At 38.0% G+C, this 19250-nt stretch overlaps 1 protein-coding gene, 1 long non-coding RNA gene and 1 pseudogene across 3 annotated transcripts; all 3 read left to right on the forward strand.

The window, feature by feature from the left end:
* Positions 1 to 11468: 11468 nt before the first annotated feature.
* LOC106311829 (UPF0725 protein At1g23970-like) lies at positions 11469 to 13049 on the forward strand. 2 transcript variants are annotated; one of them, XM_013749131.1, is made up of 6 exons: positions 11469 to 11720; positions 11796 to 11927; positions 12011 to 12197; positions 12268 to 12374; positions 12451 to 12534; positions 12626 to 13049. In XM_013749131.1, exons 1-6 carry the CDS (start codon positions 11472 to 11474, stop codon positions 12857 to 12859), a joined length of 993 nt encoding a protein of 330 aa, XP_013604585.1. In that variant the 5' UTR covers positions 11469 to 11471; the 3' UTR covers positions 12860 to 13049. The 2 variants fall into 2 exon arrangements, with proteins under 2 accessions (XP_013604585.1, XP_013604586.1); XM_013749132.1 differs by having other exon boundaries at positions 11476 to 11676.
* Positions 13050 to 13916: 867 nt separating this feature from the next.
* LOC106308862 lies at positions 13917 to 15462 on the forward strand (annotated as a pseudogene).
* A 2769-nt stretch (positions 15463 to 18231) lies between these two features.
* LOC106311830 lies at positions 18232 to 19072 on the forward strand. Its single transcript, XR_001264115.1, has 3 exons — positions 18232 to 18669; positions 18831 to 18940; positions 19022 to 19072. It is a non-coding gene; the product is annotated as an uncharacterized LOC106311830 (long non-coding RNA).
* Positions 19073 to 19250: the final 178 nt, after the last annotated feature.

Below are 19250 nucleotides of genomic sequence, written 5' to 3' on the forward strand. Positions count from 1 at the left end.
ACATCAGACATCTATAATTTCAATGTATATGCAGGCATATGTACAAAAGTATTATTATATACAACTATTTCATGAATAAGTTGACAACAAATGATTTTGAAGTAAGAAATAATCAACCAATGAGCAAAAGAGAAAAAATATATAAGCAACAAAAAGATCAAGAACGACAGGATTCGAACCAGCGCGGGCAAATCCCAAATTATTTCTAGTCTTGCCTGATAACCACTCCGGCGCATCTATCTTTTGATTTAAGTGAGTAAACAATTATATTGTTTTGTTTTGACTATAGGAATATTACAGCGCTCGAACTCTGCTAGAGATGTGTAAGGCCAAGTATTAGGATAATACTTATATGCCAAGTATGTATAAGTAACAGCACGAGCTCCTCGGAACCAGGAACAAATTAGCTTATGTTAAAAGGAGAACTTATGAAAAGTCACTGCACTAAAGCAAAGAAAATGGATTGAGATTTTCGGGTTTAGGGAATTACGGGTTTCGGCCCTGAACTGAACTTCATGTACTAAAAAAAGATTGGAATACTGCTTTTCTGAAAGTTAAACTATTGCTATATGAACGTAATCAGGGGCGGACGCAATATCGTAATTAGATAGGGGCACATGACATTTTTTCAGTATATCTAGTTCTAGATTTGCAGGGCATTTCTTAAGATGATACTAATTATTGAAGAAAAAATAAAAATTAGATGGGGGCACGTGTCCCCGTACATTACTACATGCGTCCGCCACTGAACGTAATACGTATATTCTCATAAGCAAACATCCATAATTAATAGAATTTTGTTAAGAAAGCAGGGTCCTGATTTATTTTAAAATATCTATATTAAGGTCCTAATTTTTAAATTTACTGAAATAGAACTACAATTTGAATTTTGAGAGATATTTTTTATTAGCACAAGGCCCATATATTGAATAAGTCGGGCCTGCCCATAAACATATATTATTTTGGGCACACTAATATCACAAGATATAAGTTTTAAAAAAGAGAAAGTAATAAAACATATTCTTGTATTTTCATTGCAAAAAAAAAAAACGCAAAAAGAATGAAATATTTTCACTCCACCTTAATGGAACGAAGATCATCTCCGTCGAGCCTTTCGCCGATCAGCTGGTTTTCGCCGGATCGGTCACCGTCGGGATGGCACGCGTGTCGCTCACCGAAATCGACATGCGCGTCGACGAGCGATTAATTGGTTGTCTCCAAATGGATTGGTTTCGAGGATTCAAACGACGAGAGGAGAGGAAACAGATATGCAGCTCACCTGAGGCTCTTCTTAGACGGAGAATATCACGTGATGGACGAGGTGGCCCACGTGTGTAACGATTATTGGCCAACGGCGAGGCAGCTATGGAGGAAGCCTGCGGTCGTGGTCGTCGAGCTTGGTGTCACCGATTGCAAGTATCCGTTGTACCGTTGGATTTCTTACACGTGTAACAAATCAATCCAGCTATCCAGCTGTACAGCTCCACGGTTAGTTACATTTTGAACTAGTACTGTACTCTGTAGCTTGCTCGTCACGGTTACGGTAGTTTAGAGTTTGATTAAGTTCATAATACCCTTACCATTTTCTTTAAACCTCAACGTTTACCGTTCACCAGCTGTACACTCTCACACACACATACACTTCTTCTCCTTCACTCTTTATTTCTTTCTCTGCGTTTGATCGTGTTCGTTGGTACCTCTTTCTGCAAAAATGGTGATTCCAGTGCTCACGTCACTCTCTCTCTCTCTCTCTCTCTCCGTTTTCTGATTCTCTGATTTGATCCTCTGCAGGGAAATCCATCGAGAGGAAGAAACGATCTGATAGATGTTCATCTGTCGAATCAGGAACTCAAAGACGTTCATCCTGCTGTTGAGGTACTCCACTCACGTTATTTTTTTCTCCTTATTCTCTTCTCTGAGTTTGTTTATGCAAAAATGGTGAATGTATGAGATGAATCTGCTCTGTGTTTCTGTATGATTTGTCCCGTCTTCATCATTGTTAGGGTTTAGATGTTTACTAAGTCCACAACAGTTATACAATCTCACACACACAGACACTTCTTCTCCTTCACTCTTTATTTCTTTCCCTGCATTTGATCGTGTTCGTTGGTACCTCATTTCTGCAAAAATGGTGATTCGAGTGCTCATGTTACTCTCTCTCTCTCTCTCTATATCCGTTTTCTGATTCTTTGATTTGATCCTCTGCAGGGAAATCCATCGAGAGGAAGAAACGATCTCATAGATGTTCATCTGTCGAATCAGGAACTCTGGGAATGAACATGAACCTCCTTGGAATAACCATGAAAGAGCTGCAGTTGTAAGAAACAGTGTATGTGGAACTGATAACCAGTCGCTCCTTCCTGATTTGGTGAATGGACTTGCTCACGTTACTCTCTCTATCCGTTTTCTGATTGTCTGATTGGTCCCTCTGCAGGCAAATCCATCGATAGGAAGAAACAGTCTCATAGATGTTCATCTCTCTAATCAGGATCTCAAAGATGTTCATCATGTTGTTGAGGTACACTCGCACTAATTTCTTCTCCTTCTGTTCTCTGAGTTTGTTTCTGCAAAAATAAATGGTGAATATATCTGCTCTATGTGTTCGTTGTCTGATTTGTCCTGTCTTCATCATTGGTTACAGACAAACGATTCGGTGTGTCCTTCCCCACCACGTGATAGACTTGCAACTTACAGTGTAGGAGCCGTGAAGAGAAATGGTGGGTGCATATTTTTTGCACAAAGACACTGTCCTTTCGGGATTGACTGCTGGTTTTCTCACCTGGGTAGTTAAAGAAGTTGCATCGGTGAAGCTAGTACCTCAAGGTCGGGTTACTGGTTCTCAAACGAGTTGGGTTTACCAGGGATTTCACCACCTCCTGGGAATGAACATGAACCTCCTTGGAATAACCATGAAAGAGCTGCAGTTGTAAGAAACAGTGTATGTGGAACTGATAACCAGTCGCTCCTTCCTGATTTGGTGAATGGACTTACTCACGTTAATCTCTCTATCCGTTTTTCTGATTGTCTGATTGGTCCCTCTGCAGGCAAATCCATCGATAGGAAGAAACAGTCTCATAGATGTTCATCTCTCTAATCAGGATCTCAAAGATGTTCATCATGTTGTTGAGGTACACTCGCACTAATTTCTTCTCCTTCTGTTCTCTGAGTTTGTTTCTGCAAAAAAATATGGTGAATGTATGAAATGAATTTGCTCTGTGTTCCTTGAATGATATGCCTGTCTCTCATACTAGTTGAAGAATCTCACACACAGACACTTCTTCTCTTTCACTCTTTGTTTCTTTCTCTGCGTTTGTTTTTGTTTGTTGGTACCTCTTTATTCACAAAAGGGGAATGGGCTTGCTCAGGTTACTCTCTCTATCTGTTTTCTGATTGTCTGATTTGCCATCTGCAGGCAAATCCATCGCTAGAAAGAAACAATCTCATAGATGTTCATCTGTCCAATGAGGATCTCAAAGATGTTCATCCTGCAGTTGAGGTACACTCACACTAATTTCCTCTCCTTCTGTTCTCTGAGTTTGTTTCTGCAAAAAAATATGGTGAATGTATGAAATGAATTTGCTCTGTGTTCCTTGAATGATATGCCTGTCTCTCATACTAGTTGAAGAATCTCACACACAGACACTTCTTCTCTTTCACTCTTTGTTTCTTTCTCTGCGTTTGTTTTTGTTTGTTGGTACCTCTTTATTCACAAAAGGGGAATGGGCTTGCTCAGGTTACTCTCTCTATCTGTTTTCTGATTGTCTGATTTGCCATCTGCAGGCAAATCCATCGCTAGAAAGAAACAATCTCATAGATGTTCATCTGTCCAATGAGGATCTCAAAGATGTTCATCCTGCTGTTGAGGTACACTCACGCTAATTTCTTCTCCTTCTGTTCTCTGAGTTTGTTTCTGCAAAAAAATATGGTGAATGTATCTACTCTTATGTGTTCGTTGTCTGATTTGTCCCGTCTTCATCATTGGTTACAGACAAACGATTCGGTGTGTCCTTCCCCACCACGTGATAGACTTGCAACTTACAGTGTAGGAGCCGTGAAGAGAAATGGTGGGTGCATATTTTTTGCACAAAGACACTGTCCTTTCGGGATTGACTGCTGGTTTTCTCACCAGGGTGGTGAAAGAAGTTGCATTGGTGAAGCTAGTACCTCAAGGTTGGGTCGATGTTTCTCAAACGAGTTGGGCTTACCGGGGATTTCACCACCTCCTGGGAATGACCATGAACCTCCTTGGAATAACCATGAAAGAGCTGCAGTTGTAAGAATTAGTGTATGTGGAACTGATAACCAGTCGCTCCTTCCTGATTTGGTGAATGGACTTGCTCACGTTACTCTCTCTATCCGTTTTCTGATTGTCTTATTGGTCCCTCTGCAGGCAAATCCATCGCTCGGAAGAAACAATCTCATAGATGTTCAACTCTCTAATCAGGATCTCAAAATGTTCATCCTGCTGTTGAGGTACACTCTCACTAATTTTTTCTCCTTCCTCTGTTCCTTGAGGTCTAATTTGTCCTGTCTTCATCATTGTTAGTGTTTAGATGTTTATTAAGTCCATAATAGTTGTAGAATCTCACACACAAGGACACTTCTTCTCTATCACTCTTTATTTCTTTCTTTGCGTTTGTTTTTGTTCATTGGTACCTCTTTCTTCAAAAATGGTGAATGGACTTGCTCAGGTTACTCTCTCTATCCGTTTTCTGATTGGTCCCTCTGCAGGTAAATCCATCGCTCGGAAGAAACAGTCTCATAGATGTTCATCTCTCTAATCAGGATCTCAAAGATGTTCATCCTGCTGTTGAGGTACACTCTCACTAATTTTTTCTCCTTCCTCTGTTCCTTGAGGTCTAATTTGTCCTGTCTTCATCATTGTTAGTGTTTAGATGTTTATTAAGTCCATAATAGTTGTAGAATCTCACACACAAGGACACTTCTTCTCTTTCACTCTTTATATCTTTCTCTGCGTTTGTTTTTGTTCATTGGTACCTCTTTTTTCAAAAATGGTGAATGGACATGCTCAGGTTACTCTCTCTATCCGTTTTCTGATTGTCTGATTTGTCCCTCCGCAGGCAAATCCATCGCTAAGAAGAAACGATCTCATAGATGTTCATCTCTCTAATCATGAACTCAAAGACGTTCATCCTGCTGTTGAGGTACTACACTCACACTAATGTCTTCTCCTTATTCTGTTCTCTGAGTTTGTTTCTGCAAAAAAATATGGTGAATGTATGAAATGAATCTGCTCTGTGTTCCTTGTATGATATGCATATCTTCATCATTGTTAGGGTTAGATGTTTACGAAGTCCATAACAGTTATACAATCTCACACACACACAGACACTTCTTTTATTTCTTTCTTTCTCTGCGTTTGTTCTTGTTCGTTGGTACCTCTTTCTGCAAACATGGTGAATGAACTTGCTCACGTTACTCTCTCTGTCTCCGTTTCCTGATACTCTGATTTGTTCCTCTGCAGGTAAATCCATCGCTAGGAAGAAACGATCGCACTGATGTTCATCTATCCAGTGAGGATCTAAAAGATGTTCATCCTGCTGTTGAGGTACAGTCTCACAAATTTTTCTCCTTCTGTTCTCTGAGTTTTTTAATGCAAAAATAAATAGTGAATGTATCTGCTCTCTGTGTTCCTTGTATGATATGCCTCGTGTTCATCATTGTTTGGATTTAGATGTTTATTAAGTCCATAATAGTTGTAGAATCTCACACACACACAGACAGACACTTCTTCTCTTTTACTCTTTATTTCTTTCTCTGCGTTTGTTTTTGTTTGTTGGTACGTCTTTATTCACAAAAGGTGAATGTACTTGCTCAGGTTACTCTCTCTATCCGTTTTCTGATTGTCTGATTTGTCCCTCTGCAGGCAAATCCATCGCTAGGAAGAAACGATCTCATAGATGTTCATCTGTCCAATGAGGATCTCAAAGATGTTCATCCTGCTGTTGAGGTACACTCTCACTAATTTCCTCTCCTTCTGTTCTCTGAGTTTGTTTCTGCAAAAAAATATGGTGAATGTATCTATTCTTATGTGTTCGTTGTCTGATTTGTCATGTCTTCATCATTGGTTACAGACGAACGATTCGGTGTGTCCTTCCCCACCACATGATAGACTTGCAGCTTACAGTGTAGGAGCCGTGAAGAGAAATGGTGGATGCATATTTTTTGCACAAGGACACTGTCCTTTCGGGATTGACTGCTGGTTTTCTCACCTGGGTGGTGAAAGAAGTTGCATTGGTGAAGCTAGTACCTCAAGATTGGGTCGATGTTTCTCAAACGAGTTGGGCTTACCGGGGATTTCACCACCTCCTGGGAATGACCATGAACCTCCTTGGAATAACCATGAAAGAGCTGCAGTTGTAAGAATTAGTGTATGTGGAACTGATAACCAGTCGCTCCTTCCTGATTTGGTGAATGGACTTGCTCACGTTACTCTCTCTATCCGTTTTCTGATTGTCTGATTTGTCCCTCTGCAGGCAAATCCATCGCTAGGAAGAAACGATCTCATAGATGTTCATCTGTCCAATGAGGATCTCAAAGATGTTCATCCTGCTGTTGAGGTACACTCTCACTAATTTTTTCTCCTTCCTCTGTTCCCTGAGGTCTAATTTGTCATGTCTTCATCATTGTTAGTGTTTAGATGATTATTAAGTCCAGAATAGTTGTACAATCTCACACACAAGGACACTTCTTCTCTTTCACTCTTTATTTCTTTCTCTGCGTTTGTTTTTGTTCATTGGTACCTCTTTCTTCAAAAATGGTGAATGGACTTGCTCATGTTACTCTGTCTCTCCGTTTTCTGATTGTCTGATTTGTCCCTCTGCAGGCAAATCCATCGCTAGGAAAAAACAATCTCATAGATGTTCATCTCTCTAATCAGGATCCCAAAGATGTTCATCCTGCTGTTGAGGTACACTCACACTAATGTCTTCTCCTTATTCTGTTCTCTGACTTTGTTTCTGCCAAAAAATATGTTGAATGTATCTGCTCTATGTGTTCATGGGCTGATTTGTCATGTCTTCATCATTGGTCACAGACAAACGATTCTGTGTCCTTCCCCACTACGTGACAGACTTGCAGCTGACAGTGTAGGAGCCGTGAAGAGAAATGGTTGGTGCATATTTTTTGCACAAGGACACTGTCCTTTCGGGATTGACTGCTGGTTTTCTCACCTGGGTAGTGAAAGAAGTTGCATCGGTGAAGCTAGTACCTCAAGGTCGGGTTACTGGTTCTCAAACGAGTTGGGTTTACCTGGGATTTCACCACCTACTGGGAATGACGATGAACCTCCTGGGAATGACGATGAACCTCCTGGGAATAACTCTGAAAGAGCTGCAGTTATAAGAAACATAGTATGCGAACTTGAGAACCAGTCGCTCCTTCCTGATCTTGTGAGGGAACTTTTTGGCTCCGCTGTGTACAGGAGCTGCTGCAAAGAAGGAAAGCCTCGGGGTATATCCTGCTGGTTTCAACCAGAAGTACAAAGCCTTCCGATTTTCAATAACCAAATTTTAAGTTGGCGTTCTCCAAAAAGGGTATGTTAATTTTATTAATTGTCTTAGTTTTCAGTTTAATATTTTTTTTAATTCTCTCACTCTTGTTTCAGTCTAACTCCCCTTGGGAAGATGGAGTTACAAGGGTTGATAGAAGATGGGTTCAACTTACTGTAGAAGAGAAGAATATTGTTGGACCTATTCGTTCTAAACAAGAAGAGGACATAGTAGGACTTGTCCGAGACCAGAAGGTTCACTGTAAGTCTTTAATTTTTTCAACCTGTGTGTTTAGAAGGCATAGACTCTTAGAGGCGCTAGCTTGGTGCGTCTTACAGTTTTCTTTACAAAACATGGAGCGCCCTTGTTAATTCAATGTTTTGGGTTTTGTTTTTACAGTGCTTTGCTGGGCTTACGTGGCAGTGGACCTTGTCAGTGCCATGAGGTTAATAAACGGGCAAGATGATACATTTGTTCCGTTAATTGTAAGGGAGCTATGTTTCTATGCAAGACCTGGAGAGCGGTTCCTGCGTATGCGTACAGTACAAAAAATAGCGCACAGGTGCCATAATGAGTACGGGAGTAAGAAGACAAGGAGGGAACGAAGAGACATTTGACTGCGTAGAAGGTGGTCCTGGTGAAGGAGAGGATACGGTTCGAATAGAAGATTACACCTTTCTTGGCAGGGATTTCAAGGCTGCTCTAAAGAGACTTCAGTTGCAACCAATAGGAGCATCACTACACGTATTTGAGGAGTACTGGGATATCAAAAAGGTAAATAGATTTTAAATAAATTTTCTATTTTATAGATTTTATTGTCTTGTTCTAAATTGTTTGTCATCGCAGGGAGACATTTATCGCGGACCCATGAGCAACAGTACCAAGTATTACGGTCTTCATGCAGTTGTTGTTGTGGACGCATTCTTCATTGACGGTGATCTCATTTTTTGGTGCAAGTCCAGCAGCGGTAAACAACTCCATGATGAAGGTTATATCATGGTGTCTGCAGCCATAATGGTCTTGGGTCTCCATTACGAGAGTGACAACGACGAACCAACATATGGCATTAGAGACCAGCGAAGAAGCAAAACGGCACTTTACGAACCAGCATATCTCATTAGTGATTTTGTGTATCCCAGGATGAAGGCCAAGTCAAAGAAGGGAAAGAGAAAGAGATCAGACTAGTGATCACAATGATGGTTCGGTCTTTAGTTAATGCAATTTGTCAATTTGGATAGTCAATTAAATGATTTCCAAGTGCATGTTTTCAAGTGTCAACCGGTGAACTAAGACTGAGACATTCAGTGTGGCGATGAGCTGCAATTGGAGATACTGAGAATATGTAGAACAGATTGTAAGATTTCATTATAATTGCTCTACTCAAGCGTACTTTTCCCAATTTGCAATTTTTTGGCTACGGCAAGATTTCTTTTCATTCTCGGTAGTTTCTGATAAATGAGCAACCTCAAATTGATATCATTTAGCTTATGCAATCAAACAAAAGATCAAACTGAACCGGGTTCTTCAACTTATTGTGATTATCTCAAGGCTCCATAGAGGATTTAGGCAGATTGACATCCCATCTTGACCCCTTCTCGAGGAGATTAGTAATGTTCTCATCAGAGCCTAGACGTCTTTCAAGTTAACCGAGGAATGCCAAAGAGCCCAAGAATTGAACCAACTGAAAACAATGACAAAGATTATTCAACACTTTTGGATGGATGAACACAATTACTAGTCAAAACTCAAAAGTATTGGAACAATACAGAGCGAACAGGTTGAGCTATCAAACACAGTAACTGTAAATATATGCCCCTTGACCATACATGAGACAGTTAGCTTACACAACGTCTCTGGTGACTGATTGCTGGATCGAAACAATCTCTTCAGAAACGACTCAGTGCTAAAAAGTTTCTTTCCCTGACAAAGTATTCGTATAAGAAAGGTGCGCATAAGGGGTAGAAATGCAAAACAAAGAAGTATAAAGATTAGAAGAAACGTTTTTGTCAGTAGAAATGCAAATAGCCTTGATTGTTCCATCTTATTATTTCTATAATCAAGATATCCAATTTTAAAGCTTACATATGAGTTCATATTTGTTTTCAAGTGACTAATTGAGAACTTATAAGTGTTATAAGGACATGCCATCGGAAATGATAAATCAAATGACATATGGATTCTGACACATACCTGTTCAGATTCAAAATGAAGTGTTTGTTTGTTCCATACGATAACAAACTGATCATCTGATCCTGGAACCATCTTTCCTCTGTTAGAACTCATAGCATCAAAAGATGAATGTACAAAAAAAATAAAATAAGGAATCACTATTAAAGGAGCCGCAACATATGAAAAGTTGATTGAGAGGCGTCAAGGTGAATAGAAATATATATATACTCCCTTGAGAGTCGCTCAAAGTTCAGAACCACGCAAACTTGTATTCAGAGCAGGTCCTGATTTTTTGGTGGCTAGAAGCAAATAAAAAAAAGACTGGTTCATAAAAAAATTTCTACTGATTGTTTTTAAATAACTAAATAAAAAGTCTTAAACAAAAACGTTGAAAAACATGAAAACCTTTACATTACTGCTGAAATATGATTCTTCTTGCATTTCTTCCTGCAAACTCATTCATCAAGTTTGTATAATCAAGCTTTTCAGCCATATCCCTTTCAATTGACAAAATTGACAATCCATTAAGCCTCTCTTGTGACATACTCGACCGTAGATACGATTTTATGAGTTTGAGCTTTGAAAAACTTCTTTCTGCTGAGGCAACGGAAACAAGAATTGTCATCATTTCCGATATGCTGTCCATGTGTTTGGATAACAACTTTCCCTCCTTTTCAAAAACTCCAATATTCCAGCAGCCTTCGTAATACCTTCAGGCAAACCCCCTCTCAAAAGCTTCAGCTCCAAAAACAAATCATCACCATCAATATCAGAATAATTACCATGCTTCAGAAAAACTTCAAGGTTAGCACAAGAAACCATCAGCTTGTCACCTTCAGCTAGCTTCAGTTTTTTGAAGTCGAATAAGAATCCAAAGGTTTTTTCATAACCTTGAAGTTGATCAAACCTTGTCTCAAGAGAAACAAAACCTTGATCCACAATTTTGATGAAGTAGTTGATCCTAAAATCAATAAGAGCCTAAAATCAATTAGAGAATATTAATCTGTGAAGGAAAGAAAATGAATCTGAATAAGGAAAGAAAATGAATCAGAATAAGGGCCATACATAAACTTGTCTGATGTTAGCTATAGAAATTTTGCTACATTCAAAACACAAGAAAAATATATGAAAAAGAAAGATGGAAAGAAAAAGGGAAAATCGCATTTAAAACACTGAAAGTGTCACTTTCTAACACTTAAAACATATAATTTTTTTTTGCTAGCATTTTAGACCTTCAAAGCGAAATTTTTATCATAACAACCATTTAACAAAGTTTTCTTGTTTATAGGCGACCGGTACTGTTTATTTTACAAGTTAAAATGATGATGTGTTGTTTTTTATAAATTAATAAAAATAATAAAATACATAAAAATTAGAAAAAAATTGTAAAAAATTCAAAAAAATCTGAAAATTCAAAAATTAATATTAAAATCTCAAACTTAAAAATAAAATAAAATATTAAAAATTCAAAATAATTCAAAAATAGGATCTAAAATTAAAATGTGAAACTTAAAAAATAAAATTTAAATTTTTAAAAATTCTAAGGGTTTTTTAAATTGACATTATTATTTTTTTTCTGTAACACATGAACATGTGTTGGCTAATATGATTTACTATATATATAAAGGATATAGTAGTGAATTAGAAAACATGAATTAAAGGACGCCAAGCCCAGTAAACCTGATCACTGGAGGCCCAACGAAATGAAATTTTGGCCCAGTTGAGAACTAGGGCATTATTGAATCGACGATAAAAACGAATCAGCCTGGTGAGAAGAATCCAGAAGAAGTGATGAGTAATTCTGCGCCTGGAGGGTCGACGAAGACGAAGACGAAGAGGAAGGGGGGTGGGCGTAAGCGTAATCCGGATGAACGAACTGTTGCTGATCTCGAGTATCGTGCGCCAGGACGTTCATATCGGCGATTGGAAAAGAAGCGAATGGCTCGCCGTAAGGCTCAGAGGGAGGAGACTGCCCGAAAAGAAGAAGAGACTCTTGGTAAGGCTGAGGAGGCTTTTTGGCGTAAAGTGGATGAAACAGATGTATGTTATTTGATTTGATTTGATTTGATAATAATAATCTTCCTAGTTAATTGTTATTATATATATTTTAATTAGGGCTTCGATATCGAGATCGAGGGTGCTCCTTGTTATTTTGGTGGTATGAGTGTTTATAAAGGTGGAGTAGATTGTCCCCTTGTAGTGAAGCTTTATGCAACGGTGGGACTTCATCGTTACAATATGCTAGAGGTAACACTTTTGTATCCATCATCTATATTATATCTCTTGTTTGTTTGTCGCTGTAATAACTCTTCTTACTCCTCCATTGTCAGGGGACCAACTTGTATCTTCACAATATAGAGAAATACGTTGTAGTTTGTACCATCATGCCTGTCTCGTATTACATTACCTTGATTGCTGAGGATCCAGCTACCTCCTCCTTTGTTACTTTCCAGACTCATGTTGACCAAAGAAGTTTAGGCCAGATTGATTTCACTTGTTATATCTCCAGACCTAAAGGTTTAAAATTTACCGCGCTTTTCTTTGTAATTAAATTGATTATAGACTAACGTATGGCTTCTCTCTCTAGGGATCCAGAGTGAGATTTATCCGACGCAGTTCTTCGATGCCAAGGACTTGCCTGACAAGTGGCCTTCAAAGGAGGCTTTTGCTGATCAATGTCGATTTTTGTACAAGGTATAACAACTCTTTGATGAATATGACAAATGTATAATAAGAATGTGCTTTCATTTCGCCATGTTTTGCTTCGCAGATGCAGAAATCAGATTGGGAAGAACATGACTGGATTCGCTTGTATATGGAAATTTCCTTCTTTAACAGACATAGGTGCCTGAATGTAAGGTTTTCTTTTTTTTTTAAATGGTTAAACTTTTTTTTAGTGGTTTCTTGTTTATATATAAAGTGTGTTTCTTCTTGTGTTGTTGCAGCACAACATGTCTGATTTAAAGATTTTGGACGTAGTGGTAGAGACTGAGGAAAATTTGCCACATGAGACTGTACTCAAGAGTCTTAGGAATGTCCTTGTCTACATAAGATATGATCAAGACTTGGGAGCGGATGGTGTTTGCAAACACATAGCCATTGTTCGAAGAACTGTCGAGCCCACAACTCACTGCGTTTGTCTCTTGGGCGAGTCTCAGCTTGTGCCCGACTCTGAGTAAACTTAACTCTTTACTTAAGTAAGATATATGTTCAAAAATAAACAAAACATGCCAACTTGTGTCGTTGGTTTTATGTGTCTTTATCTTTCCGAGATAATCCAAAAACCTCTCTTCCTGTCTACAAGCAGGTTGTGAAATGAAATTTCGTTACAAGTACTTAGATAATTGAACGATATGCTTGACTCTTTTATTTTCAACTTCTCATCCTTAATATTTACTTAGTTACAAGTATTGCTTGACTCTTTTACTTTCAACTTACTCATCCTTAATATTTATTTCGCTACAAGTATCCTAGAGCATCTCCAATACCCATAGAGTCCCTGATCATCATTAGTACACATCTAATATCTTCTGAACCAAGTCATTCCACTCAGTGACATGATTAAATATTCAGAGTTTAGAGGCAAACCACTACTGCTCTTTGAACCCACTAGACTATCATCTGGATAAGAAGCCCCAAATACTTCCATGGCGTCTAGAGCTGGAGAAACCTTTTTTACCTTCAAACATAAACCAGTAGATTAGTTTTTTGCAAATAACTTTTGAAATTGGGATGAACAATTTACTTTCGAGGATCATCAAAAGAAAATGTTTGGTCATCACGAAAATGGTTTATATATTTTGCATTTCATTCACTTTTTTCTGTTGTAACTAATACTAAAAGGGATATTAAGGAGTAGCTAGACTGTCCACATAGGACAATAAAATTAGCCAATAAGAAGAGTATATTTTGCCATGTCACATAGCCATGTCACTTGGTTATCTTGGGCTTGCGATTCCATCTTCTGCGGTTTTTCATAACCAATCGTGTTGATATAATGGGCCTGAAGCCCCGTTACACCATCAAAAGTAAATCTTCATCGCTTTCTCTTCCTCTTCTTCCATCAGTTTCACGATCTCACCTCTAAACAATCAATACATCCTCCACTTCCTCATCCCTTTACTCTCATTTATGGATTCGTTTTGGTTTTCCCCTACAGATTTTGTTTATAAAGCTCTTAATCGAAGTTTTATTTCGATTAAGTTTCCTAAAAAATTTCCACTAATACAACACGCAATGACTTCCAACGGGAAATCCGCATTATCTGGTGATTCCTCCTCGGAGAAACCAAAAGGCGTTCAGGCTGAGTCCTATTCCGGACCGATCAACCCCATCGACACACTCTGTGTCTCTTCCAGTCACTCAATCGGCGAGCCCTACTCGAAGCAAGCCAAAGTAGTAGTGTCGGTCTCCTCCGGTCTGACCGAACTCAGCGTACCTGATTCGAAGAAACCCACCATTATTGTTTCTTTATGAAATTATGTGATTATTATAGAGTCCGTTTGACTTTCATTAAAAAAAAAACAAATCTGAAGCTTTGAGGTTTATGACACTAAATTAGTGTATTGTGAGAAACGTTATTGAGATGTGGATTATGTTTTTGGTACTTTAATCCGATCTTAAATGAAAGACTCCAAGAACAGTTGTGTTGGGGAAAGGAAGACTTTAGTGAAACTTGTAGGTGAGAGCAGCAATGATCTAGCTAACTAACTTTCTTCAGCTCTCATTGATGATTAGAACATATATCGAGTCACTGTTCACTTGGTTGTTTTATTGTCTATAGTCACTAAGACAGCTCTTCATTTGTTGACTTTTTTTTATTAACAAATGTCTATTTGCTTGTAGCCGTGAGATGTTTGATAAATGGGAAGCTCAAAAATGGTGGGGTGAGAATTTTGAGAAGGTCATGGAGTTATACAATGTGCAGCAACTTAATCAGCAGAGTGTCCCTGTTCCAACCGCTCCTCCTAGATCCAAAGATGAGGTTTACACTCTTTGTACTTTGATTCTGATGGAACACATGAATGGGTCTTAACTATAACCATTTTTTTTTACTAGAGCTGCAGCAAGAACAGTCCTGCAACTCCACCTCTAAACAAAGAATGTCCTGGAGGAAAATGCTTACTCACGGCTAACCAAGCAAGAACACAAACACAAAGTCGGTACCACCGTGATTCGTCTGGTCTTGCAACGACGCCAAAGCTTTCTAGCATGAGTGGGACCCGAACCGAGACATCATCGGTTGATATGTCTGCAAGAAGTAGTGGCTCATCAAGGGAAGAAGAAGAAGAAGATGGAGATTATTCAATGGAGGTCTCGGTAAGTAATGCAAGTGACATGGAAACAGAATGGGTGGAACAAGACGAAGATGGTGCTTATATCACAATCAGAGCTTTTACCAGATGGGAGTCGTGAGCCTAGACGTCTTCGCTTCAGGTAAAAAAACAAAAACTCATTACCCTTTCTGTTGCTAAGAAAAGCACTTGACAGCATATGGTTCCTGTTGTTGTTGTTGTAGCCGAGATAGGTTTGGAGAAACAAATGCAAGATTGTGGTGGGAAGAGAACATAGCTCGGATTCAACAACAGTACTTATGATGATGCTCTCTGCAACAAGAATCTGACAAAACACAATCAAAAAACTTTTTAATTTATTTTTCAAAAAATATTTTTACTTGTACAAGAGCTGTACATTTTGATGGAATAATACAACTTTTGGTCCATACCTTACATATGAATTGGACAATTCACTATGATTTTATTTAAACTAGAGTTGATGCATATTCTATTACATTTTTTAATGACGATACAAAAACCTAATGAAGAATTTCACAATAACCGAACAAATATAGGAAACCGTATTCTTCGATTTAGGTCACCATATGAAGAAATTCTTCACGTATGAAGAAACCTTATGAACAAATTCTTCATAAGGTAAAGAAATTTTGATTCTTTATTCTTTTTTTTTTGTAACTGAGTAAAACCTTTCATTTATTCGTCTCTGTTTGTTTTAGCCTCTTAGGTAACCTAATTGGCTTGACTAAAGAGCAGATAGATGATCCAAGTCTGTATCACATCACTGTTCAGAAGAAGAGTGAGACTTCAGAAGAAAATCAGAAGAAGAAGAAAAGCAAGATCAGGGAGGGAAATCAGAAGAAGAAGAGTGAGACTACATAGGGAAATCAGAAGAAGAAGAAGAAGAAGAAGAGCAAGACCAGGGAAGGAAATTAGAAGAAGAAGGGCAAGACCAGAGACAGAAATCAGAAGATGAAGGAAGTAGAAATCTCTTTCTGAGGACTATCTCTTCAGAAACGACTCAGTGCTAAAAAGTTTGTTTCCCTGACAAAGTATTCGTATATGAAAGGTGTGCATAAGGGGTAGAAATGCAAAACAAAGAAGTATAAAGATTAGAAGAAACGTTTTTGTCAGTAGAAATGCAAATAGCCTTGATTGTTCCCATCTTATTATTTCTATAATCAAGATATCCAATTTTAAAGCTTACATATGAGTTCATTTTTGTTTTCAAGTGACTAATTGAGAACTTATAAGTGTTATAAGGACATGCCATCGGAAAGGATAAATCAAATGACATATGGATTCTGACACATACCTGTTCAGATTCAAAATGAAGTGTTTGTTTGTTCCATACGATAACAAACTGATCATCTGATCCTGGAACCATCTTTCCTCTGTTAGAACTTATAGCATCAAAAGATGAAAGTACAAAAAAAAGAATAAGGAAGCACTATTAAAGGAACCGCAACATTTGAAAAGTTGATTGAGAGGCATCAAGGTGAATAGAAATATATATATACTCCCTTGAGAGTCGCTCAAAGTTCAGAACCACGCAGACTTGTATCCCTGCTCAAATTCAGGAAGCAATCAAAAGAAGATACTAATTTGTTCTTACCCATACTAGATTAGCAGAAAACTACAGTAGTACAGTTACTCTTATCTGAATCCCAAGAAATGAAACGATGAAGTGTTGGAACCCAGTTTTTGGACATATGACTTTTACGACTTTTCGGCCAAACCGGTCGTGTTGTGATCAGATTATTAGCTCACTAGAAAGCTTGAAATGAGCTCTACAATCTGATGTATTCAAATGTCAAAAGCGAGTTTAAACTGAATGAGAAATTAAGTGATGAAGTAAGCATCTTGGCATGAACAAAAAACACTGAAATTTGTCCAAGTGTCAAATATGTCATTGCACTAAGTCATGGTCAAAGGCTTGTTGGAGGGTTAGGCTCGGCTCCTTCATGTTTTTACCTAGGCCCGAGACTTTTATCCGAGATCCGGATCCGATCCGAAAATCCGGATATCCGGAAGGGCCGAATCCAGATATGGATAGTAAAATGTTAGATCCGTTAAATCCGAATCTGGATCCAGATATCTTGATTTTTTAGTCCGGATATCCGGATCTGTAAATTTTATTAATAACTATTTCAAAAATAGTAATATATATATAAAAAACTAATTTATTTAATGTATTTTTATTTTTATAATAGTATATGTAAATTTTGCAATATTATACATAGAAATAATTAAAAACATTATATATATATATATTTATTTTTAAATTATTGTTAATATTTTATATATATATTAATATTTTTTTAAGGATCCAAATCCGGATTCGGATATCCGTCGGATAATACAATTTTTAGAAGGATATCCAAAAACCCCGAATCCGGATAGAATAATAAAATTATGGATCCGCCGGATAAGGATCCGGATCCAGATACCTTAAAATTGCTTGGACATCCGATCCGTACCAGGCCTAATTTACCGTTCTGCCAGTTCTGCGTGGGTTTTTCTCCTTTATGATTTTAGTTTTCCATAACAGTTTGTTACAACTTTACGTACTCTTTAGATTTTTAAATATACGATAGTTATATAAGTCACGAAAAGTTAACCAATCTGATTACCATGATGGGGGACCAAATTCAATAGCCGTGACTTGTATAAATAGCTAGTTTCATGTTAGTGGTATTCAAACATTTGAAGAAATCCAAAATTGTGGAAAATTCACTACGAATAATATTAGCACTTAGCAGTATCTAAGAATACGGCTAACTAGACGAAAAAATTACAGTCGTTATTGCTTAAGTATATATCATTCTTGGATTTTGTGGTCTATTCAATCGGTCATAGAAATATATATATATTTGTGGATTATTAACATTGCACACTATTGCATGGCATTCATTTCTTTATTAACATACGCGTTGATTTATCATATCTCTTCTGACTAAATTTTACGCAATGGTTTCGACGAAAAATTTCTACAAACCTAAGACACTGTTGAACCTGTTAGGAATTGAATCCAACTTTGTGCTTTCAGAATAACTTTAAGAATCAAACTTATTCTTTATTCAATATCTCAAAGAAGTTTCCCAATAACAATAATAGAAATCACAAGTGTGATAACCAAAATAAGAACTCTAAGAACTTATTTGCTATGCTCTTCATCTCTCTCTATGCCTTTGTTATTTGCTTTGTATCGGATAATTGTAATCTTTACCTATGGCCTCCTTTTATACTGGATCACATATTCCTTGTCCTTTGTAGCTTTGTATATTTTCCTATTGTCTTTGGAAAAATATTGACCGACATTCTTTGACAAAAGGAAACTAACGTTTCTTTTGTTTTGTGCAGGTTCCTTGCTGGGCTGGGAAAGGGCTTGAAGTGGTAAAGTTGAAGCCCACTTTACAAACTCCACCTGGCCCAATTTTAACTCTTCGGTGTCTTCCTCGTTTTCATCGACGAAGATCAAAGACCATTTCTTCTCTTTCTCCCGACGAGTCTCGCGACGTTTATGGCGTCACACACCGGTGACTTCTCCCGTCGTTTCTCCGACGAGTCCGTGTAGCTCGTACGCTGCTACAGCCTCACCACTCTCTCTCGCTTCGACTCCTTGTCGGTAGATCGAATTTCCCCAGATCTTCAGCTCGATCTTCAGCAAACTCCCACCATCTAAGCACCACCCGGTAAGAATCTTCAACCTGAAAAAGCTCGCGATTTCTTTTTCCTTGATGATTTGAATGTCGAATTTCTTCTTGATGGTGATAGTTGATTAATCTTCCTTGGAGCACCTCTCCAATTAGATTTCTTTGAGTTTCCTGTATTAACCTCCTCTGTAATGTCACAGCTAGAACTTCAGTGATCAAACACATCATGTATCCTCCTTGGAACGTTACCAGCGACTCTCTTGAGCTTCCTCCGTTCTTATCAATAAACCCATCTCCCTTCAGTTTCTCTGTAAATTCTCTCACTTTACTTTAAGCTGTTTAAGACATGTTTATCTTGTCTAGTGATCTGTGTTCTCCTTTGCCAATTTAGATACTCGTCTCCCTTCAGCTGCCACTGCCGTTTAAGACGTTCTCTCAGGTATAACGTTCTGAAGATTACTTTTCTTCATCGACTTCTATCATCCTTTACTAACTCTGTTTGATTTCCCTTAGCTTCTCCACCTTGAGCTAAGAACCTTGTGCCTCGCTTCCAAAACGCCCTTGCAGGTAACCTTTTTTTTTTTTTCTTATAAGCCTTCCCATTATCGTTTAAGAAATAA

This window comes from Brassica oleracea, chromosome C8, assembly GCF_000695525.1.
Source record: "Brassica oleracea var. oleracea cultivar TO1000 chromosome C8, BOL, whole genome shotgun sequence".
NCBI lineage: Eukaryota > Viridiplantae > Streptophyta > Magnoliopsida > Brassicales > Brassicaceae > Brassica > Brassica oleracea.

Excerpts from the sequence above, each read along its gene's own strand:
- LOC106311829 (XM_013749131.1), top strand. The coding sequence starts at position 11,472 with ATGAGTAATTCTGCGCCTGGAGGGTCGACGAAGACGAAGACGAAGAGG. Across the intron at positions 11,928-12,010 it reads ATCGTTACAATATGCTAGAG|GGGACCAACTTGTATCTTCA; the intron begins GTAACACTTTTG and ends CTCCATTGTCAG. Across the intron at positions 12,375-12,450 it reads AATGTCGATTTTTGTACAAG|ATGCAGAAATCAGATTGGGA; the intron begins GTATAACAACTC and ends TTTGCTTCGCAG.